Source organism: Artibeus jamaicensis, unplaced genomic scaffold (genome assembly GCF_021234435.1).
Source record: "Artibeus jamaicensis isolate MK-2021 breed Jamaican fruit bat unplaced genomic scaffold, CSHL_Jam_final contig_466, whole genome shotgun sequence".
NCBI lineage: Eukaryota > Metazoa > Chordata > Mammalia > Chiroptera > Phyllostomidae > Artibeus > Artibeus jamaicensis.
Window position 1 is genome coordinate 19,103,290 of NW_026521844.1, and position 25,258 is coordinate 19,128,547.

The 25,258-nt window shown below is 42.0% G+C and overlaps 1 protein-coding gene across 1 annotated transcript in view; it reads left to right on the top strand.

Moving 5' to 3' along the window:
* PCOLCE2 (procollagen C-endopeptidase enhancer 2) overlaps positions 1 to 24,858 on the top strand; it is a 63,607-nt gene extending 38,749 nt beyond the window's left edge. Inside the window, exons 6-9 of the mRNA XM_037153399.2 lie at positions 11,008 to 11,162; positions 15,328 to 15,411; positions 19,474 to 19,641; positions 24,340 to 24,858. Coding sequence (XP_037009294.2) covers positions 11,008 to 11,162; positions 15,328 to 15,411; positions 19,474 to 19,641; positions 24,340 to 24,470 — 538 coding nt within the window. The 3' untranslated portion in view covers positions 24,471 to 24,858. The remainder of the gene's footprint in view (positions 1 to 11,007; positions 11,163 to 15,327; positions 15,412 to 19,473; positions 19,642 to 24,339) is intronic.
* Positions 24,859 to 25,258: the final 400 nt, after the last annotated feature.

Here is a 25,258-nt window from a genome sequence, read left to right on the forward strand (position 1 = left end):
ATTTCTATGGTTTCCACAGACACATTTAAGTTAAAAAGGTTTTTTTCTATTTCAATTTATTTATGTTTAAGTTTAATTAAGAATTAAGAATTTTTAATGCATTTATATACATTTCTATGGTTTCTGCCTACATATTTGGATTTAAAAAGGGGTTTTATTTCAATTAAATTTATTTATGTTTAAGTTAATAATTAAGGTTTTTTAATTTATTTAAGTTCGTTATAATTCAAACATTAGTATGTCCAAATTTGGCTTCATAGATAAGTGTGTTGGAGAGAGGCCCATTTCTAACCTGAAAAAGAGTCCCTTATGTTCTCTTCCTGTGGCTGCTGTAACAAATCACCACACACAGAGTGGTTTGTTCTCTCCCAGGTCTAGAGGTCAGGAGTCTGGAATCAGCCTCACCGGGCCGACATCAGTGTCAGCAGGGCTGGTTCCTTTGGGACGCTCGGAGGGAAGAATCGTTTCCTGGCCTTTTTCAGCTTCTGGAGGGTGCCTGCGTTCCCCACTGGGGCTGCTTCCCCAGCTGTGCTCCTTCCTCCGTCTCCACAGCACATCACTCCCACCTCTCCTGGTCATCATATTCCTTCTCCTCTCTGGTCGCAGCCTTCCTCTTACCAGGATGCTTGTGGTTACATTTAGAGCCTAGGATGCTCTCCCCTTCCTAGGTGCCTTAATTTAATCTTTTCCACCAAGTCCCTTTGCATATAAAGTAACACAGTCACAAATTCCAGGAATTGGAACATGGACATTTCAGGGCCATTAGCCTATCGTGCTGTCTTGAGCGCCTCCTTTTCTTCCTGAAATTTTTCTATACCCAGCAGTCCTGTTTTTCTCCATCTTCAGCTCTACCTCCTTTTTCTGTTCCTCTCCTGTAACCTATAAACTTAAGTTCTAACAAAACAAAACAAGCAAGTCCCTCTTGACTCTCTACCCTGCTCCAGCTTTTTCTGACATGTCTCTTTCTCTTCATATCCAAATATTTCAAAAAGCAAGTTTCACTTTCTAGAAATAAGGCAAATAAGCTACCCTTTGAAACCATCCCAGAAAAAATCTCTATCAGTGTTCCTAAAGTTAAGAGAAGTTAAAGCATTGCAGAGTTGGCAAAACCATCCAAGATGGTAAGGATGAGAAGCCTAAATCCAGAGAGATAAAGAAGTACTGTACTTGAAGGTGGCAGCTTTCTTCTGGACACATGTCAGTTTTTGATGACCTAGAACTTCATTCTTAACAGACCATGCTTGGGAACAGAAGACAAAGCTCAGAGTCCAGGCAAGGAGGAAGACTGCATCAAAGACACAGCATAAATTAGGGACCTAAAGAAAGTGCCACCAACGTGATTGAACTAATTTTCCCCATGACCCAGGGCGATAGTAGAGAAAATTGGTTGTTTTGGCCTTCGCTTTTGGTGAAAGTAAGAAGAGGTAGTTTCTTGTGAGAATCCAACAGTCCACATGTGAGTTTGAGGTTACATTTTATACTGCTTAACTGTTCAAACAAACAAACAAACAAACAAACAAAACAAATTGCTGTCAGGAACTTAGTTTAAAGAGTTTCCAAGTTGGCCCTAGTTGTGGCTGGGCTGGAGCATCATCCTATAACCAAAAGTTTGCAGGTTCGATTCCTGGCCATGGCACATGTCTAGGTTTACAGGTTCGGCCTCAGTCTGGGCAACCAATCAATGTTTCCTGTCCTGTCTCCCTCCATCTCACTCTGTAAACAATTAAAATATTTCCTCAGGTACGTCCACAGGGGCTGATGGAAGAAAACACAAATTCTTTGTGGAAGAATGCATCTTAACTTAGACTTTAAGAATACCTGTTAGTAAAGTTTTAAGAAACATGAGTTCCCAATCAAATCACAAAACACAAATGGAAAGCAAACATAAACAAGAATTAGCAGAAATAAGTAGTAAAATCAGGCCCACAGAGGGCATATATAGTGAAGTTATGAGATACAGAATATGAATGATTACAGAAATTCATGCAAAATATATTAATTGAGAGCCTATAAAGGGCAGTCTATTGAATATATGACAAGAAACAAGAGACTCTCAGAAATGTTCAGACAGATTTTAACAAAGAGTTTGACACATTTTCCTGAACTGAGACATATAATAATTTACTCAAAAAATTTAATATATGTGTTAAATAAATGATAAGATACAGCTCCAGAAAGAATGAGAGAACTGAAAAATAGATGTAAAATAATTAACTGGAGTACAGCACAGAGAGACAAATAAATGGAAAATACGAAGGGGAGGTTAAGAGTCACATAGGCTGAAGTGAAAGGATCTTAATACACATTCAGTCAGAGTTCCCTAACAAAACATAGGGAACGGAGGAAATTTGACATTTGAAGAAATAATACCTGATATTTTTCCAATATGGATAAAAAATCCACATTGGATCAGTCATCAAACCTAAGAACTCAATAAATCCTAAGCAACATATATATTAACATATCCATGCCCATGTGTATTACAATAAAACCACAGAATGGCAGGGAGATGTTAAAAATAGCCAGAGAGAAGACAGATTATCACAAAGGAAAGATGATTAACCTAACAGCTGACTTCTCAGTAGCAACAGTGGAAGTTAGAAAATCTTAGAAGAATATCTTCAAAGTACTGAGACAAAATAACTGTCAAGCTCGAATTATGAAAAGCCTCTTTTGTGAGTGTGGGTGAAATAAAGACCTTTTCAGTTAAATAAGAGCTGAGAGAGTTTACCACCAATAGACCTTAACCAAAGAAACTTCATTATGTACTTCAGACAGAAAGATAATGATCTCGGGATAAAGGACTGAGATGCAGAAAGAAACACTGAACAAAGATATTGGTAATGAGAGTTGAAAGATTCTGAGGTCCTTGTGTTATCTGAAAGTGGGATGAAGATAATAAATTTTATAATAATCTAAAGTAAACATGGATGTTAAATTTAGGGTAACCTCTAGAAAAAGTAGAAGTCTTTAACTTTCAAAATAGTGGGGGGAAATGTGAAATGAGAAAAAAGATCCAAAATGAAAAAGTGTAGGTGGTCAAGATGGTAGCATAAGTAAATGTGGCTCACCTCCTTGCACAACCACAGCAAAATTAGAGCTAAGCTATTATTCAGAACTGCCAGAAAATCAAACTATATGACAACTAAATAATTAAAGAAACCCCACTCATCCAGACTAGTAGGAGGGACAGAAGGGAGGAAACAGAGACACAGAACAGGCTGGTCCCAAACCCACATGTGGTGGATATAAAGCAGGGGGATATCTTGGAAGCAAGGGATCCCAACCCCATACCAGATCACCCAGCCCAGGGTTCCAGTGCCAGGAAAATAAGAACCCATAACCTCTGGCTATAAAAACTTGTAGAGGTTGGGTTGGTGAAAGAAACTGGGATTCTCACGCACCTCCTCTTGGAGAGCCCCACATACAGACTTACTCAGACTTACTCCCTCAAAGTTCCACCATCAGGGCAGCACCTTGAAGAGCACCAGTGACTGAGGAACTGAAGTGTCTGGCATCAGGGTGAGAGCTGGTGGACAGCTTCCTCCTGGACAGAACTGCAGATAGCAACCATCGTTCCTTTTCTGAGCCCTCCCGCACACAGAGCCACAGTGCAGCAGCCCCATATCTGAGACTCCACCAACCTGTCTCCATGGTTAGCCCCACCCTACAACTTCCTATGGCCCCACCCTATCCAACTTATGGACACACCAAGGTGATAACAGTCTTTTCCTTAGGAATGGCTGGGCTAGGCACAAGCTTCGGACCTTCCTACAATCATTCAGAAACAACCAACAGCTGAGCCCAGCTTCCCATTCCTTCTGCTGAGTGGCCCCAGGCCCTGCACAAGCAGCAGCCATCTGTAGATCACTTCATACCTTACACCCAGGGGCCCCAGACAGAACACTGGTAGTGGCAGACCTTGGCCTGCACCACCGGGGAAACCCCAGAGCCTACACAGCAAGTGGACGGTTACCAGGGTGGAGCACCGCCACCCAGCCATCCATCTCCACAAGCAACAGAGGGAGGTGGTTGCTGGCCAGTCATCACAGCCATTCTTACCAGCTGTCTGGCCTAGGCAAAAAAAAATCCCTCCCATTGACCAGCTGACAGCAATCAAGATTTAACTACAAGTGGAGGAAGTAATTAGCCCACATGGAGGGCACACCTTGAGTTCCCAGGATGGGAGATAGCAGAGGCTGTGCCACTGGACCCTACAGGACACCTACTACATGGAGTTAAACAGCTCTCCCGAATACATAGAAACAAACACAGGGAGGCTGCCAAAACAAGGAAACAAAGAAACATGGCCCAAATAAAAGAACAGATCAAAACTCCAGAAAAAGAGCTAAATGAAATGGAGCTAAGCAATTTACCAGTTGCAGAGTTCAAAACACTGGTTAAAAGGATGCTCAAAGAACTTAGCAAGAATCTCAACAGCATAAGAAAGATCCAGTCAGAAATTAAGGAGACACTACTGAAATAAAGAACAATTTACAGGGAATCAACAATAGAGTGGATGAAGCCAAGAATCAAATCAATGATTTGGAACATAAGGGAGCAAAAGTCATCAAATCAGAATAATAATAAGAAAAAAGAATCCAAAAAAATTGAGGACAGTGTAAGGAGCCCCTGGGACAACTTCAAGCATTCCAACATTTGCGTCATAGGGGTGCCAGGAGGAGAAGAGAAAGAAAAATTAATTGGAAACCTATTTTAAAAAATAATAAAAGAAAACTTCCCTAACTTGATAAAGGAAATAGACATACAAATCCAGGAAGCACAGAGTCCCAAACAAGATGGATGCAGGGGGTCACACCAAGAAATGTCATAATTAAAAAGCCAACAGTTAAAGAGAGAATCTTTAAGGCAGCAAGAGAAAAGCTATAATTATCTACAAAGGAGTTCCCATAAGACTATCAGCTGATTTCCCAAAAGAAACTGCAGACTAAGAGAGATTGGCAAAAAAAGTATCAGAGTGATGAAAAACAAGGACCTACAACCTAGATGACTCTATCCAGCAAAGCTATCACTTAGAATCAAAGGGCAAATAAAGTGTTTCCCAGACAAGATAAAGCTAAAGGAGTTCTTCTTCCCCAAACCATTATTATGTGAAATACTAAAGAGACTTATATTTATAAGAAAAAGAAGACCAAAACTATGAATATTAAAAAGGCAATAAATACATAACTATCAGCAATTGAATCTAAAAAACAAACTGAACAAACAAGCAGGGCAGAAACAGAATCATAGACATGGGGAACATTGGGAGGGTGGCCAGTTGGGAGGGAGTTCTGGGGGAATGGGGGAAAAGATGCAGGGACTGAGAAGTACAGATTGGTAGGTACACAACAGGCAGGGGGCTGTTAAGAGCAAGTGTAGGAAATGGAGTTGCCAAAGAACTTATACTCATGACCCATGGACATGAATAAAGGAGTGGGGAATGCTGGATGGAGGGGGGCCAAGAGGGGAAGTTGGGACACTGTAATATAGGATAATCAATTTTTTAAAAATGCAGGCCAAATAAAAAACACAAAATAAGATGGTAGACATATCTCTAGATGTACCTGTAATCAATATAAATGCAAATGGATCAAATCATTAATGGAAAGGTAAAGACTGTTAGACTGGATAGCAAAGCAAAACCAGCTATGTGCTGTTTATAAGACACATCTCCAAAAAACAAGGACACGGAGCATTTGAGAATAAAATGATAGAAAAACATATTGGAAGCAAACGCTAATTGAAAGGAAATTGGCATAGATTTACTCATATAAAAAAAGTAAATTTTAGGCAGAAAGCATCACTAAAAGTAGTTACTATATAATGATAAAAAGTGCAATTTATCATTTATCACAAAAGTGTATTAATTATAAACTTGTATTGATGTCAAAAATATGTAAAGCAAAAAAAATGAATAAAAAGTAAAAGATTTACAATATCCACTATTATTGCAGGAGATTTTAAATACATCTCTTTCAATAATTGATAGGTTAACTGTGAATTATAGAAAGATGGAAGATTAGGATACAGAAGATTTAAGACACACTCAACGGGCTTGTTCTAATGAATAGAAAACGCTGCACCCAACGACTGGAGAAAATACTTTTTTTTCAACCAAAAATTAACACAGCTTGGGGCAGTAAACACACAGCACAATATACAGATGGTATATTATAGAATTGTACACCTGAAACTTATATGCAATTATTAACCAATGTCACCCTGATAAATTCAATCAATTTTTTAAAAATAAGAGCAATACAAAGAGGATGCATAGCCGACCTCCTTGGCCCCCAAATTTTGACACTATGCTTAACTTACATCTCAAATAAAATACAATAACCACTCTTTAAAAAGCACAGAAAACAGCAATAATCCAGAATTGCCAAATAATTACTGAAGAAATTTGATCCACAGTTAAAAGTTGTGAAGGCGGGGTGGGCGGGCGAAGGCCTAAACCACGCTTCTCCGTGAGCCCCGACAGACATCTGAGGAGCAGGTCACTTTAACACTATGCGATTCCCTCAGAGGAAAATGGTGGTTCCATGACTATCTTCATAACGCCCATACAAATCGGCACCCAAACAAGTTAAGGCAGTACCAGAAAAGAATGTTAAAGACCAATCCCACTTATGAATGTGATGAAAAATAAATCCCAAAAGAAGAAAATATTAGCAAGCCAAATCTATCAATGTATAAAAAAATACTCTTTGACCAGGAATTCAAGATTGGCTTGAATTTAGAAAATCTATTTCATATATTACCAGATTATAGTGTGATTTGCAGATTTATGTTTTTACGTGTTGAAAAAAATTAATTTATTCAAGAATATCTTGTCTTAGATAGCTTGCATTTATAAGCTTTTATTTTTTAAAAGATATTTTAATAGCAACAAAAATATAAACCACTCAAGAGTAAATTTACCAAATTGTGTGCAAGGCCTTAAGAGATAAAATTATAAAACCTTAAAAGACCTAAATAAATGGAGTTCTATACTATCCTCATGAATAGGGAGAATCAAAACCATTAAAAATGTTGAAATTGGTTTTCATTAAAGCTGACAGTCTGACTCCAAAATGCGTGTGGAATTGCTGGACCGCAGGAGGGTGATGCTAAGACAGATTTGAAGAAGGACCTGGCAGGAGGATTTTCTCGCTGTGATGGAGCTGGATCAGACAGCTGCTGTGGCAAAGACGGTGTGGTTCCCCCAGAGGCATGGCCAGAAACCTCCCACCTGTGTCTGCACATTGGGCACTGCACAGAGACTCACGGGCCTGCTGGGGCCTGCTGGGGCCTGCTGGGTGATCCTAATGCAGAATAAGGCAGGGGCCACTGTTGGCCACATGGAAAAATGAATGTGTTCATATCTAACAGCACACAAAAATTAATTACAGAGGGATTGGAGTCTTAAAGGAGAAACTTCAATGAAAACTGCTCATCAAAATACACCTTAAAGAGAAGGCACAAAATGGAAGCATATTTGTATTTGACAAAGACTCAGGTTTCAGAATATAAGTATACCAAGAAATCCTAGCCCTGGCTGGAGTGGCTCAGTTGTTTGAGCATCGTACTGCAAAGTGAAGGTCACTGGTTCGATTCCCAGTCAGAGCACATGCCTGGGCTGAAGGCTGGGCCCCTGGTAAAGGGTGTGCAAGTGGCAACCACACATTGATGTTTCTCTCCCTCTTTCTCCTTCCCTTCCCTTCTCTCTAAATAAAATCTTTTTTAAAAAATCATAAAAATTAATAAGGAATATGGCACAACTAATTAGAAAAAGTGAGCAAAAGGCATTCCCCAAAGAAGAAAGGTACACAGTGAACAATCTTTGAAAAGAGTGTGAATTGGCACAACCACTTTGGAAATCAGTTTCATGTTATCTAGTAAAGTTGAAAATGAGCATCTATCCTGTGACCTTGGGGTAGCGTGTGTACCCCCTCCCAGGGTGCCCGCCAATCATACCTTTGCCCATGTATACCCCAGACATGTGTAAGCATGTTCTAGGCAGTATTGTTTGTAATTGGCAGGGTGCAGGGTCGGGGGGTGGGGGGGACCAAACAGCCAAATGTCAGTCAACAAGAGAACCGTTCAATTGTGTCACGGCACAACACAGCAGCGAAAACTGGATGACTTTCACAATTATAATGTTGAAAGTGAAAAAGTTACAGGAAAATGTACACCATAGCCTTTCATTTATATGAAGTTTAGAAGCATGCTCACTATATATTATATTGTTTAGTAATGCATATATATTTGTAACTCTACAGGTAAAAGCAAAAAAAGGACAAATACAGAACTCAGGGCAGTGGTCGCCTCCAGGCAGGGGGCTGGGTGGGGGCGATGGAGGGGCTGCTGAGCACCACTCGCCTCTGAGCACTTTGTCTGGAGTAGCTTGACCGCCTGCCAGCGACTAATGCTTTGACCTGAAGATTTTCCCATAGTGGAGTACTCTGGGGCGGGGCAGTGTGGGAAATACCAAACCTGTCCGGGGAGGTTTCCCTGTGAAAAGCCTGACCAGGAGGAAAAGAGTTGGGGTTGGGGGCGGGGCTACAAGGAAAAGCGTGTGGGTTCAGTGCTGTCTCAATACCACTGAACTGAGTTCAAAAACATTTACTTCACTCCTGTGTGTGTGGCATTATGTCAGGTACATGGAATACAAAGATAAATTAGTAAAAATAGGAAGTGAATCAAGGCGGATCCCTACCTTGGCAAAGGAGTGTCCTGGATGAATTTCTGACGAGTGGTAGGGAGGTCAGGGGAGGTTTTTTGAGGAGATGGTGCTTCTTGAAGGAAGAGCTGGAGTTGGAGGCCAGAGGAGGGACAGACTCGTTTAGGCAGAGTGAGTTCCGTTAGCACAGACACACAGGGGAGAGGCGTGCTCTTCTGGAGCCCAAACCTTGGGGTGGGGCTGAGAGAGAGAGAGAGGAGGCAGGAGGGTTCAGTTTGGTTCCTGTCCTGCAGGCATTGGAGCTCTCAACGTGCCTTTCGGCAGGAAGTGACAGGAGCAGAGCCTCCTGGACATGATGAGCAGGAGGCTGGTTAGGAGGCTGTGGCCAGGGTCCAGGTAAAGTCAAGGAGGTAGGTAGGAGTCATGGAGATGGAGAGCAGGAGGTGGAACAAGGAGTATAAAGGAGGCAAAACTGGCAGGATGTGGCGGTCGACTGACCAGTGATTGAAGAAGAGGCAGACTGGGATGGCAAAGAAGGGAGCCACATAGCGGCTCTCAAAATGAGCAGCCTCCTCCATGCACTCCTGGGGTGTGCCAGGGCGGAGTCGGGCCCAGTGAGATTTCATCCTGCCTTTCTAGTGATTTGCAACCTCAGTACATTTATGGCACCGTGGTTCTGCCACATTCATAGGAAAGCTCAGTAGTAGTGTAACCTCAGACAAAAATAAGACTGTTACTGAAATACTCTTCCTTGAGAAAAGTCAGTTTCTAATATATGCTTGCAAAATTAGTTCATAGAAAAGGCGTTGAATGGTCACTATAATTATAACATCCTGCCGAGAAGGACAACCTGGTTGGGTCTTCAGGTCTCCTTTGGTGATTATAATAACTGCCTTTTATAATTTTATCATTTAAACAAGAGTATCATTTTATTGGGTAATTATTGTTGAGAATTTGTGTTTTAAGCACACTGTTTATATTTACTTAATGGTATGTGTTTTCAAAAGCAAGATAGAATATTTCTGTTAAAGCCTTGATTCTCAGAAGCATTATTTCAATCTCCTTGCTCACTTTCATGACCCAAACCTCGTTAATGGAGATCACCAAGCTCACTCGTGGGTTTGCCGGATCCCTTGGCTCAGAAGATAACAACCTTCAGGGCAGAAAGAGATCTTGCAAGTTTTCTTGCTGGTTGGGTCAAGTACAGCTCTACCCTCCCCTTGACCGATCCCCACCCAAAGTAGCTGATAGGTGGGAAAAACGAGCTGCCTCGTTGTTTGCTGCCCATGATGCCAAGAAGTGATTCGGCTGAGAAGGTGCCTCAACAAAGGACTTTAGTCAAACCATCAATTAATTCAATGAAATGATGTGTTTATTTTTTCTACTTCTGCATTAGTTTTTAAATAGAATTGGCCAAACAGCATTTTTGCCATTGTTTAAATAATAACAGCACAGGTTGAATGAAACTACTGTCTTGTATAATACAGTTAACCCCTGAGATTTAAGAGAGCTTTTGATCCTCAGTTATTATCAACACTAGATCTTCAGTGTCAGCTAACCAAGCAAAAACCCTTAAGTAGCTTTACAACTAGAATTTTTAATGATGTCATTCATGACCACCAAAACAAAACAATCACTTCCTTTTTCTCCTTCAGAACGTTTGCTACCAAGATTACAGACCAAAATATTTCCACTTCAGGCACACGTAAGAAAGTGCATTGAACATGACACACAAGTTCAGTCACACCCTGCATGGCCTCCTTATCTCCAGGTGACCAGCCCTCTGGCTGGGTCTTCACAGGGTCTGGGAACTCATTCAGTTTCTTCACAGCCAGCATCCCTGACTCCCTGGCCACCTAACACCCAGAGTCCTCATTCAAAGAAGCCATGCGGTTTCCTCGTCTGGCTAAATCCTGAGATGCTTGTGGAGAACCAGCCACAGTTCAATGTTGACGTCGGTCTCCACGTCTACCACCTGGTCCTGGGTGCAAATCCCATCTCTCCTATGCACCACTCAAGGGCCTCAGGCAAATCCCGTGAACTCTCTGAACTTCAGTTGCCTATTCCATAAAAGGGGGATAATAATAGGGTTGTGGTGCTAATAGAATCTGATGGGTTTTCATAAAGCACAGTGCCTAACTTAGCAAACACTCAGTAAAAGTGTTAGCATTAATATTGAACAGAGTAAGGCATTCGCCTTTTTTAAGTATTTTAGCTTTTAAGTATAAACAAGTTGTAATTTGTCAGGAATTAATGGAAAGCTAGAAAAGTCTACATTTCAGAGGTACCACTTATGCTTTAAAATATATATTTATTTAAACATGTTTTTGTTCTTTTAGGCCAATTTTGTCTGAGAGAAATGAACTTCTCATTCAGTTTTTCTCAGACTTAAGCTTAACTGCAGATGGATTTATTGGTCACTACAAATTCAGGCCAAAAAAATTGCCAACAACTACAGCATCACCAGTCACCACCACGTTCCCTGCGACCACAGGTGAGTTTGTTTTGAAGTTTGTTCTGAAGTCTGTTCACAAACTTAAGAAATATTTTTATAAATCTTTTGAAGTACTAGATATCAAATAAAAGAAAGATATTTGAAACTAAAATAAATAAGATAAAAACATATGTAAGAGAATAATATGACTCCAATAATGAAAGAAAAGTGTATGGTATAATAATAGTAAAAATTTTTAAATGTCATCTAAGAAAATTATAGCCACTTAAAAATTACTAGGGAACCTAGTAACAGATCATTATAGGACTAATTTTTCTTTTTTGGCACTTATAAAATTATGGTTTTCTTTTTATTACATAGAATTACAGTATTTTAGGTTAAATTTCTAGGGCCTTCACACCTACCTGCTTTAGCATCTGCTGGTATTTGATGGGGCTTTTTTTTTTCTTTGCTCCAAAATGTGTCATGAAAAATATCTAATTTTTTTCAAATTTAAGGAAGTCAAGCAAAAATATAGAAGCCAGTTGGGGAAGTCTGGCTGGGATATGCTCTAAGAATTGGGGAGGCTAGTCTCTGTCAGCTCCATGCACTGGGATTTCAGACTTCAGATATCAAAATCTAAATCCGAGGAGGAGAGAAATGTGAGAAGGAAGGATCTAAGGTTAAGGAACGAAGCAGGTTGAAATAACAGCTTTATGACCCACTATTTTCTGTATGTTCAAAGTAAGGCTGTTTACTCAGTACAGGCACTTCTGGAAGAGCTGTTTTTCTGAGCACTCTCTTAGTGTGCCCCCTTGTGGTTTGAAAGAGTACTGCCTCATGTTTCAGCAGTATTTCTCTGGTTTATCTAAGTGGACTCTGGTGTCCTTCATCTTTTCAGTGAATTATCAGGTCACACCCACAGTGCTTAGGTGGTTCCCCAGCTTTTATCTCCAGTCCTAAAGTCTCTCTGAATCGCAAACATGGATTTGTATTTATCTCCTAGAGATTTGCAACTGCTAGACATTTAAATTAAAGCCCAACGAAGGCAACTTGTTTTTATCACACTGTCCTCCTCCTTGAACCTGCCGCTCTGCCCATTTCCCCGGACCTGGCCCACAGCATCAGAGCCACCCACTTAGGGCCATCTTCGACCTCCTCTGCCTTCCCTCCCCACTGCACACCCCTGCACACACACACACACACACACAGAGCCAAGTCCTACTCTACAACCGTCCCTCCAATACGTTAGCCACTGATGAGAACTTCAGATGTGGCCGGTGGTACTGAGGAATTTTTAATTTAATGGAATTTAGAAAGCCTCATGTGGCTAGTGGCTACCAAAGTGGACGGCACGAGAGCACAACTCTTTCATGGGGTGCGTAAGACCTTCACACTTCATCCCCATTTTCTCTAGACCCACCTTTAGTCCCTACCACCTCTCTCCTTATGCTCTAAGTATTTTGGATTTCATTCTAAGTGTAGGGGAAACTGTTGATAGATTAAGCAAAGTTCAGGATTAGATTTACACTGTGAAGAAGATCACTCAGGCCACTGTGAATCAATTGCAGGGATCAAGAGCATTGGTAGGTTCATGTGGCTATGCAGAGGAACTAAGCTGTGACAGAAAGACAGAGACAGTCAAGAGATGTTGACTGTTGTGCAAGCCAGGGACCTTGGGAGATACTGACAGGGCTCGGTAGTAAATTGGACTAGGAAGATCAGGAATGTGTCAAGAATGCTGCCCAGGCCCCTGGCTTGCAAAACCCAGGGGATAACATAACCATTCCCTGGAGCTGAGAGCTGGGGTTAGGGGTAGATGCATAAGTTAAGCTTGTTGCATCTGAGGTGTCTGAGATACTCAAAAGGAGATGTCATGCAGACAATTACATCTATGGGCTCCCAGACCAGAAGAGAGATTTAAGCTAGGTATCTGAATTTGAGAGCCATCAACATGTACATGGTTGATACCATGATCCAGAATGAGATTGCCTAGGGAGAGGTTAGGGTGAAAGAAGGAGAAGGGCTGGATTAAATCTCTAGGAATTCCAGCGTATTAAAGGGGAGAGAGTATGGTGGTATGGGGGACTCGAAAGGAGATGCTAGAGAGGAGGGAGGAAGCAGCAGCCTGGGTCATGGAGGCCACAGAAGGGAGTGTTTTAAGAAGGAAGTGGCCAGTAGAGCCAAGGGTTCACAGACTTCAAAAGAGAGAAGGATTTAAATGTTTCCATTTGATTTCATGGCGTGGCGGCTGCTGGAGACCCTAGCAGGACTTGTGCGAGTGCAACTGTGCGGGCGGCAGCCAGACAGAGCGGGCTGAGGCCTGTGGAACACGGTGAAAAAACAGAGGCAGTGAGTTCTGGCAACCCATTCCACAAGTTTGGCCCTGAGGGAGGGAGAGAGGCTTTGAGTGTCTGGAGCAGGTTAGAGCTAATGGGAAGTAGCCAGCAAAAGAAAACACAGCAGCAGACAGAGGGAACGAACTGAGGGGGACATTTCTGCAAAGGTGGGAGGCAGTGGCCTCCAGAAGGGCTGACGGAGCATACCTTAGACCAGAGGTGGGGCAGCCCTCTCTCTCGGGGGAAAGGAAGCTGGAGGCGGACAAGGACAACGTGAAGGTTGGGTGGGGAGCCTGAGGACGTTGTCTTCTATGACCTCTGTTCTCTCTAGGCACTAGGCAGCCTCACCTGCTGACAATGAAAGGGGAGGTGGGAGAATTGCGGGTTCGGAGAATGAGAAGGAAGTAGGAAAAGAGGAGACTGGGGAGTGAGTCGATGCACGAGACCACTTGGTGCCTCTGTCAGGGTCTATTTGTGTAGTCGCTGATGCCACTGCTCTTTGATTCAGTGAATTAGGTGCATGTCAGCCTCCAACTGCTGGGACAATGTTCCCTCTAGCAGGGCTGTCCGAACTTTCGGCATCTCTGGGCCACACTGGAAAAAGAAGAGTTGTCTTTGGCCGCACATTAAATACGAAAATACTAACGAAAACTGATGAGCAAAGAAAGGTTTTAAGTAAATTTACGATTTTTTGTTGGGCCATGTTCATAGCCATCCTGGGCCACATGGGGCCCCCTGGCCACAGGTTGGACACCCCTGCATGTTCACTGAGCTCTTCATCACACAAAGAAATGTGTGTGTGTGTGTGTGCTTAAACCATTGTATTATATGTATTTATCATTAAATTGTATATATTTTAATATTGCGATTCAGTTCAGATCCCTTTTGGAGTAAAGCAGGGCTACAAATTAAGAGTAAATAAATAATAAATTCACAAAAGAGTTGGCAGAACCTATGAACAGGGCAATATTCCAATTGCAAATTCTTACCTAACCAGTATCATTTTGTGACAGTTATTTTATATAAAATATTCTTCCTAGAATATTTAAAATAAAAATTAGTAAATATTGCTAAATTTGCTAAAACTTATTATCACTCCTATATCTGTGTAAATAATCAGCAAATATTTTTGAAACATTTTTAATGATGGTGGTATTAAATAGTTCCATTTTGTTACCTCACGGCTTCTCCGTCTACTGTTGACCTTGGGCCGTCTCCTTGGTCGCCCCTGGGCGCTGTCCAGTGTGAGACCTCCAGCAGCGCCCTACCCACCAGATGCTGCTGGCACCCTCGCAGCATGACAACCAAAAATATCTCTAGACAGGCAGTGACAGGCGCGACGTGAATGCTTAGTAGCTGGTTGCGGCCAAGTACGGGTACAGCACACTCTACACGTGAGCAGGTGTTTCTAAAAATAGCCTTTACCAGTCCCGTTCAGGCAACTGCCCATTTTAAATGCACCGAGAAGGCTCCCTCCGTCTCCAGGAGGAACACCGTGGGACTCCTCACGTAAAGTGGAGGATTAACCTGTATCTTCTGAGTTCATATTTGTTGTACTATGTTTTTCTAAGCAGGACAGATGGAGACTATATGTGTTTGGGGGATAGTGCTAGTTTTGTGTAAAGGGAGAGGAGAATAGGGGTAATGTGGGTTCTTTTATCTCAGGATTCACATGCAGGAAAGACCAGTCAGTTACCCGAGGAAACTGGTGTAGTCGTCGGTAGCATGAAGAATTTCTTGTGCACGCTCTTTAATTAGTTCACCGCAATGGCATTTTGGTGGCTCCAGGAAATAAATGGAATTATAAATTGATAGATTCATATTGAAATACCAACTATACTTGAATTCATATTCCTGAATCTTATGACTTTCTTCTTTGAATTAAGGTTTAAAACCTACCGTGGCCATGTGTCAACAAAAATGTAGATGGACGGGTACCCTGGAAAGCAACTACTGTTCAAGTAACTTTGGTAAGAAGTGAAACTAGCCTTTTCTCTCTGGTAATAAACTTGAGACTGCATGCTTAGTCTCAAAGGAATCGCCATGAATGTGATGGTGAAGGGTAAGTTACGCTCTCGATTCACCCAAGAAAATGTTTTCCCACACACCACAGTGTGTTAACTTGTGTTCTTCAAAGTGCTGGATTTCACAAATGAGAAATACATGTGGACAGAAAGTATACTTTTTCCCATAAACTTAATTTTACTCCTGGTAAATGATACTGTTATTCTGTGTATTCTGGCTGGCTCAGTATTCCTGGAAAAGAAAAGAAACCTGTATACTTTTTGTTCTCACATATTTTCATGCATTGATTATTTTTCCACACATCTGTAATCAATTTAAGTAAATTTGGAACAGAGCCAACCTGGCCCCTCTCACGAGAAATCCAAGTATCTCCTCTGTGGGGTCCTTCTAAAGCTCTCTATTAAAACCTACAAATCAGAAATCCACTTGGAGATGTTTGTAAATTAGAAACTGAGAAGACATTAGCTAATTAATGACTTCGAATTTGTAAGAGCTTTTTACACTAAAAAATAATTGCATTTTTTGTGAAACATACCCAGAAGCAAAAGATACCAAATTTCATTATGTTGCTTATTTTCCAAAGGAATATTTAAGAAAAGTATTATCAGGAAAAAGTGGCTGAAGCCCAAAGGTTACCCCGGACCCAGGGCCTCCTGGAAGAGGCCCCGCCTGCTGCCAGCAACGCAGCAGGCCGAGTGGTGGGGACGCGGGTGCTGAGGAGCCCGGGCCCTAGGTCCACCTGGAGTTCCCATGTGGTGTCTTCACGTAACTGGTGAAAAATGGAAACAAGCAGCACCAGGTGTCACTGCCAGCACAGCCGGTCTAGGCTCCCGTCAGAGGCGCTTAAGGAAATATCCCTGCCTGTCCTTTGGAGCCACCCAACTCCCCCTTGGCAATGGACTGACGTTCTGCACTGAGCATTCATCACCAAGAACTGAAGTAAGGCAGGAGAAGGGCTCTGAGCTTTTGTGAGCTTTGCACACCACATAAGCAGTACATCCTCACTTTACCCCAAAAAGCTCATATCGGCCAAGTCCAAAACTTGATTTATTCTGCTGTTACTCATTTACATGACAAAATGGTCAAATACTAGCCCCAGTTGCTCGTCAGTTGTCAACCAGCATCGGTGACATTCTCTTGTGGCAGTTTGGGTTGTTGCGGTAATCGAGGAGGCGCCTGGTTTTTCCAGGCAGGGACAAGGTGCATGAAAAAGTCGTTCAGTGCAAGTCCTGTACCACATGGAACTGCCTCCAGCCAAGTGCCAAAAGCCTGCCTTTCAGAAACGTAGTGCCTTGCCTTCTGTGGCTCACAAACGAGGCTTCTTTCTCCGAGGGTCACAATGGAAAAATGAGAATTACATAATGAAAAGCAACTGAATCTTGCTAGAGTTGTTTTTTTTTTTGTAAGCAAGAAAATGTCTTGTTATACCTCAGTTTTCAACTCTGACTTGGTAAATGATATGAACAGGGTAGATAAAAAAGAGAATATCAAAGACCCAGAAAAAGACAGATATTTACTGACAATCAGAGAGAGATGGGGACCCATGGTATGAACCAAAGTTGTGGGAGAAAGGACAGCTAAAGAAAGGAATGTGGGGAGACCCAGAAAGGTAGGCATCCACCCATTTTCATGGCCCAAACCCCCTCATATTGTGTCGCCCCTAAAGAGTCAGGGTCTTTGAACTTCAGGCCAACATGGAGGTGTAGGTAGTTACACTGTGCCTCCTCACACAACCAAAGAAGGACAACAACAATTTAAAAACAAAAAACAACCAGAACTGCCAGAAAATTGACCTGTATGGAAGTCCAACAACCAAGGAGGTAAAGAAGAAACATTCATACAGACCGGTAGGAGGGGCGGAGACAGGCAGCCAGGCAGAGAGGGGTCAGGGCAAGGTGGCAGCTAGAGGACCCAGTGAGGCGGTGGCTGGTGGAGCAGGCGGCCCCACATTTGCATGGTGATAAACTCAGAGGAACAACTGGGGAGCGAGACAGACCATGCAACCCAAGTTTCCAGTACCGAGAAATAAAGCCTCAAAGCCTCTGACTGAAAACACCTGTGGGGCTTCAGGCGGCAATGGGAGAAACTCCCAGCCTCACAGGAGAGTTCATTGGAGAAACCCACAGGCTCCTAGAATGTACACAAAACCATCCACCTGGGAATCAGCACCAGAAGAGCCCACTTTGCTGGTGGGAAGCAGGGAAAATGACTGAAATCTGGCAGACAGCAGAGCAAGCACCATTGTTCCCTCTCAGACCCCTCACCCACATACAGCATCACAACGCAGCCACGTGGGTTGCCCTGCCAGGGTGAACACCTAAGGCTCCACCCCTCACTACGTAATAGGTGCACTGAGACAAAAAATAGTGGCCCAAATGAAAGAACAGATCAAAGCTCCAGAAAAAATACAACTAAGGGACGGAAAGATAGCCAACCTATCAGATACACAGTTCGAAACACTGGTAATCAGGATGCTCACAGAAATGGTTGAAAATGGTCACAAAATAGAGGAAAAAGTGGAGGCTATAAAAAGTGAAATAAAGGAAAATGTACAGGGAACCAACAGAGAAGGGACAGAAACTGGGACTCAAATCAACAATTTGGAGCAGAAGAAAAATAAACATTCAACTGGAACAAAATGAAGAAACAAGAATTTTTAAAAATGAGGAGAGGTTTAGGAACTTGTGGGACAACTTTAAACATTCTAACATCTGAATCATAGGGGTGCCAAAAAGAGAAGAGGAAGAGCAAGAAATTGAAAACTTATTTGAAAATATAATAGGGGAGAACTTTCCTAAACTGGCAAAGGAAATAGACTTCCGAGTAGTCCAGGAAAGCTCAAAGAGAGTCCTAAAGAAGTGGGACCAAAGGAAGCACACACCAAGGCACGTCATAATTAAGTTATTGAAGATTAAAGATAAGCAGAGACTCTCAAAAGCAGCAAGAAAAAAGGAGAAAGTTACCTATACAAAGGAGTTCCCATAAGACTGTCAGCTGATCTATCAATAGAAACTTTGCAGTCAAGAAGGAGCTAGAAAGAAGTATTTGAAGTCTTGAAAGGCAGGGACCTATATCCAAGATTACTCTCTTCAGCAAAGCTATCATTTAGAATGAAAGGGCAGATAAAGTGCTTCCCAGATAAGGTAAAGTTAAAGGAATTCGTCATTACCAAGCCCTTATTATATGAAATGTTAAAGGGACTTATCTAAGAAACTGAAGAAGATCAAAAACTATGAATAGTAAAATGACAACAAACTCACAACTATCAACAAATGCACCTAAAAAAAGGAAAACAACAAAAACAAAAACTAAGCAAACAACTAGAACAGGAACAGATTCACAGAAATGGAGATCACATGGAGGGTTATCAGTGGGGAGGGGACTTGGGGAGAATGAGAGAAGAGGTACAGGGAATAAGAAGCATAAATGATAGGTACAAAATAGACAGGGGGAGGTTAGGAATAGTATGGGAAATGGAAAAGCCAAAGAACTTATATGTATGACCATGGACATGAACTAAGGTAGGAGAATGGTCGTGGGGTGGGGGGGGGTACAGGGCAGAGGGGAATAAAAGGGAGAAAAAATGGGACAACTGTCATAGCATAATCAATAAAATATCTTTTTAAAAAAGATTCAAGGTCTTGTTGAGTATGCACAGGTAGAGGCTCACAAGCCTGTACTACCCTACTTGGTAGTTGGCCCACATGTCGGATGAGACATTGTAGAGTCCCCTGCTCAGCACTGGACCACGACGCAGCAGCTACTTAGGTTTCTCTCCTAGGTTTCCACACCCAGCAACACGGGCAGCGTGACAGTGCCACAGCTCCTTTCTTCAACCTGAATTTTGGTGACAAGCACACAAAATCAAATGTGATAGCTCTGTTAGGGCCTTCTCTTTAACATGAAAAGGTTTGCTATGTAAAACTTAGAAGAACGTAAAATTATTTACAGTTCTGCTCACATCTGCCTTCACTGTTACGTTATTTCCAAAACATTTTCTTCTGCAGTATTTGCCGGCACGGTCATCACAACGACCCCTCGAGGTGGAAGTCTGCATGCCACAGTCTCACTCATCAACATCTATAAAGAGGGAAACCTGGCAATTCAACAGGCTGGCAAGAACATGAGTGCCAAGATCATCGTGGTCTGCAAGCAGTGCCCTCTCCTCAGAAGAGGTAAGTGTGGAGGAAAGCGTGAGCCTTTGCTGTAGGGGAGCTCAGGGCAGAGGAGGGGACAAGAGAGCCTCTCTGAGCCACTCAGGGGTCTGTCCACGCCGTGGCTGCTTCAGAGAAGTCAAGTCAGGGCTTCTGGTAGAGAAGAAAGACCCATGGAGTCAAGCAGAATTGGGCTCTAGTCCAAGTTCTTGTAATGTGGACAAGGACAAGGTGGTGGAAACAATGAACGAGTCCAAGAAACATTTGAAGTCGAATCAATGTGGAATGGACACAGAGGAGCAGTTCAGGAGAAAATGTTCAATTATCGCACTTAAGGTGCCAACACTATATTTAGAGGAAAATATGCATCAAGGAAAAGGCTATTCAGAGCTCAAGTTTAGAAGAGAAAGGGGTACACATGGGCCGGAGTTAAAGATTTGGGAATCATTTTCAGATATAGGAGCAGTCAACCCATAGATGGGAATGAATTTATTAACAGGAGTTATGGAAAAGGGAAAGTTACTCTCAGAACCAGAGGCACATAACTTAACCAAGTTCTTTAACATATAAAAGTAATATATATTCCATGGTTTTTTTAAAGTTTAAATAAGTAGAGAAGGATATAAAATAAAATGTGAAGCTCTTTCCCTTTCTAACCTAGGGGTACTATGAAAACTTCCAGAAAGTTTCTATCCATATATACACTTGGAAAATAGAATTAGACTATACATATTCTATCACCACTTTCTCCCACGTGATATATGTGTTGAGGTCTTTCCAAAAACAGCAAACCTAGAACCATCTCTTTGAAATGGTAATAACGCCTATTGTGTAATGTGCCATGATTTATCTATCCAATTTAAGCTCATTCCTTTCCTCAGACTTGTTACAAAACCAAAAGCAAAACAAATGAGAGACAGAGGGAGAAATACAGAATATTCACTTAGAGAGCTTTACCACGAGCTCAGCTTGTTCAGAAGAGTCAGGAAGCCAGCTGTCTCACATTGATTTTTCAGAGGAAATAACAGAGGCTCTATAAAAGATAACACTTCTCTCCAGAACTTCCAGGGATGGCAAATAAAGCACATCTAAATACTTTAATATCCCATAATGATGCAAGCCTTGAGGTGGCAGGGCTGGCCTTGCCTGACAAGCTTTCCTGGGCTCCGGATCTCTGTGATGGCATTTTCAGCCCATAGAGGAAGGGTTGTGCAAGAGGAAAGGGAAGCACATATTCCTCTGAGGATGCACTGGGGAAGAGGGGGGAAAAGGAGGTCATGATATGCACTTTCTTTATGACTTATCTAAGAAAGAGAAGAAGATCAAAGTATGACAGTAAAATGACAACAAACTCACAACTATCAACAACTGAACCTAAAAGAACAAAAACAAAAATGAACTAAGCAAACAACTAGAACAGGAACAGATTCACAGAAATAGAGATCACATGGAGGGTTATCAGTGAGGAGGGGGAGGAGGGCGAGTGGGGGAAAAGGTACAGGGAATAAGAAGCCTCAATGTAGGTACAAAATAGACAGGGGGAGGTTAAAAATAGTATGGGAAATGGAGAAGCCAAAGAACTTTATGTACGACCCATGGACATGAACTAAGGTGGGGGAATGATGGTGGGAGGGGGGTACAGAATGGAGGGGAATCAAAGGGAGAAAAAATGGAACAACTGTAATAGCATAATCAATACAATAGATTTTTCTGAGGCAACGTAAGTCTTCAGAATTGAACCCACCTTACCACAGCATAGATTCCAGCCTAGGCCTAACTTAGCCAAAAAATGTGGCTATGTCGTATAATTTAATATATATAATATAAATAGTATAATTTAATTTAAATCATAAGTTAAAAAATATGTAACGGGGGTGAGCTGGGATGGGAATAAAAGACAGAAAACTTGAACAACGATTAAAATCCAGGAGCACAGTGGGACTCCGAGAGGCCATCTGAGGATGGCGTGTCAGGGAGCAATTGAGGAATGAGAGCCATTCGCACGAACACAGGGCACTCTTCTTGGCAGACACTCAGTAAGGACACAAGACCTACGCACCGAAGAGCAGGACATGCCTGGGTCTCAGCATTCCAGCTACTCTCCTAGTGTTAGCATACCTGGAACGTGTTACTCAGTTACATTTAGGTTTTTGCTAATGAGAGTATTTTTTTCATTATATTTTATTGTTTATACTACTACAGCTGTCCCAGTTTTTCTCCCTTGGCCCCCTCCTCCCACCCCCCACACCCTCAGGCAATCCCCACATCATTGCTCATGTCCATGGCTCACGTATGTATGTTCTTTGGCTATTACAATCCCTGGGCTGTACTTCACATCCTTATGACTATTTTGTAATAACCAATTTGTACTTAATCCCTTCACTTGTTTTTTCCATACTCCTGACCCCTCCCACCTGGCAATCAACAAAATGTTCTCTGTAACTGCAACTGTTTCTGTTTTACTTGTTTGTTTTTTAGATTCAATTGTTGATAATACATATTTATTGCTATTTTAATGTTCATATTTTTGATCTTCGTAAAAAAGATGCTTTCACATTTCATATAATAATTGCTTTGGTGGTGATGAGCTCCTTTAGCTTTTTCTTGTCTGGGAAGCTATCTGTCTTCAGTGCTAAATGATAGCTTTGTTGGGTAGAGTAGTCTTGGTTGTAGGTCCCTGCTTTTCATCACTTTAAATATTTGTTGCCAATCTCTTCTAGCCTGCAAAGTTTCCTCTGAGAAATCAGCTGGCTGTCTATGGGAGCTCCCTTATAGATAGCTAACTGATTTTCTCTTGTGGCTTTTAAGATTCTCTCTTTATCTTTAAACTTTGGCATTTTAATTATAATGTGTCTTGTAGTGGGCCTCTTTGAATTCATCTTATTTGGGACTGCACTTCCTGGACTTGTATGTCTATGATCTTCACCAAATTTGGGAAGTTTTCTGTCATTATTTTTTCACATAGATTTCCAATTTCTTGTTCTTTCTCTTCTCCTTCTGGAACCCCCATGATGTGAATGTTGGTATGCTTGAAGTTGTCCCAGAGAGTCCTTACAGTGACCTAGTATTTTTGGATTCTTTTTCTTCTTTCTGTTCTGATTGAGTGTTTTTGCTTCCTCATATTGCAAATTGCTGATTTGATCAGCAATTACTGTTAATCATCCAGTTGATTCCCTGTTAATTGTTCTTCCACTGTTAATCATCTACTTGATTCCCTGCTAATTGTTCTTTATTTCAGTTAGTGCATCCTCCATTTCTGACTGGATCTTTTTTATGCTGTTGAGATTCCCACTAAGTTCCTTGAGCAGCCTTTTAACCAGTTTTTGAAGTCTTCATCTGGTAGATTGTCTCCATTTTGTTTAGTTGTTTTTCTAGAGTTGTTTTCTGTTCTTTCTTTTGGACCATGTTTCTTTGTTTTGTCATTTTGGCAGCCTTCCTGTGTTTGTTTCTGTGTTCTAGATAGAGCTTCTATGTTTTCCAGGCTTGGTGGAATGTACTAATGTAGCAGGTGTGCTGTAGGGTCCAATGGCACAGCCTCTCCTATGACCCAAGCTAGGTACTCAAGGTGTGCCCATCAAGTGGGCTGTGTCTGTGCTTCCCTTGTAATTGAGCTTTGATTGCTGTTGGCACATCTGAGGTCAGCCACCACCTGTGTTCTGTCTGAGACCACCTGGCATAAGCTACAGAGTGGCTTGCAGATGGCTGCTACTTGTGTTGGGCTTGGAGGAGTCCAGACAAGGCCAAGTTGTTTACTAAGGCCACCTGCTGCTAGTGCCAGGTCTACAGCCACTTAACAAGAGGTACAGGCTCACTGAGGCTAGATGCCGCTTGTTTGAGAGAATTTAGGAAAATCTGAAGCATGAGCCAGACAAGCCATTCATGTGGGAAAGTCACTGGAAGCAGCTTGGGTGAATCCCAAAGTTGGGTAGAGTAAAACCTCAGGAAATCACCAGGGTGAGATGAACAGGTTGGTCAGGTTGGTGGAGACTCCAGATATGGCACCCACCTGCCAGCTCTGTCGGGGGAGGACTCAGAAAAGAAACAACGTCCTCTGGCAGCTTTTCTGTCTGGGAGGAAGCTGGCTTCTAGCTCTCACCCTGGTGCTAGACATTTCAGTTTCTCCCTGTCTGTCTTGGGTGCCTTTCAAGCTGCTGCTGCAGGCTGGAGCTCAGAGGGAGTGAGTCTGAGTAAGTCTGTGTGTAAGCTCTTTAAGAAGAATTTCACGGGACTTCAAAAGTTTGTGTCTTCCACAGCTTGGATCCCCATGGACTTTTACAGCCAGAAGTTACAGGGACCTATCTTCCTGGGTTGAGGGGCCTGGTGTAGGGTTGGGATCCCTGGCTCCTGATATATCCATCCTGATTTTTATCCAGCATATGTAGGTGTGAGACCAGCCCATTCCATGTCTCCACCCCTCCTACAAGTCTCAATGTGGTTTCTTCTGTAATTCCATAGGTGTAGGACTGCCATTCAGCTCTGTTTCTGGTGGTTCTGAATGATGGTGGTTCTGAAGTTTAATTGTAATTTGCTACGGTTGTGTGAGGAGGTGAGCCTTGTTTACCTACACTGCCATCTTGACTGGAAGCTGTGTGATGAGAGTCTTAAACCAGATCTTATCCTAGATGGCATAATCATATAACTGGTATTTATAGAACAGTTATCTAGCTATTGTTTCAAACAAGGACATGTAGAAAAAATTAACTTATATTCTTTTTTTAGGTCAAAATTACATTATTATGGGCCAAGTGGGTGAAGACGGGCAAGCCAAAATCATGCCAAACAGCTTTGTCATGATGTTCAAGACCAAGAATCAAAAGCTCCTGAATGCCTTGGAAAACAAGAGATGCTAACAGAGAACTGTGTCAGTTGAAGCTTCATTCTGCCATTGCCCTCGAGAGATCTATTTTTTCAGTAGAAAAACAATCTTATATTAAATATTGAGCATTCAGAAAGATTTACTCTTCACACGATGTAAGGCTGAGGCCTCCAGTTTTGCTGATGGAAGCTCTGCGCCTGCGCCCAGAGAAGCAGGCGTCTCAGTGTGGTCACAGGGATCTGATGGTTCGAGAGTTGACTGTTCGGAAGCAGTTTATTTATACATCTCTGTAGAAGGGGGATTTTAGAAATGAGTTCTGTGAAGATGTAAAAGAAGAGATAAGTGCAATATTTGCTCTAAGGTGTTATATTCTTTTCTTGCATTTTTTAAAATCAATGCTTAATAAAATATTTTAAATGATTACACAACAGCCATTGAATGGCTTTTATATAAAGTGGAGCCTGGAAAAAAGAATATCCCCTGCTATTCACACAGAAGGCTGCCTTTGTAACAATCTGTACTTTGCTAAAAGACAGCCTTCTGAGAACTTCTGGGACTGGATGGATCCAGTAATGTAAACAGACTATAATTCTTCTTTGTGGAACAAGAAAATGTTAGTGCCTAAGTGGTGTCCTTCAGGGATCTAATTTAACTTCAATTTCTATTTTGTAATAGAAATTGAAGCTCAGGTATATTTAGTGACTTGGCCAAACACATACCTCTCATGAGACAGAGCAGGCGATGGGCTCAGAAGTCATCAGGGCAAACCCAGTGCCTTCACCACCACTGGAAGACACCCTCACCGCCCAGAGGAAAGCCCTG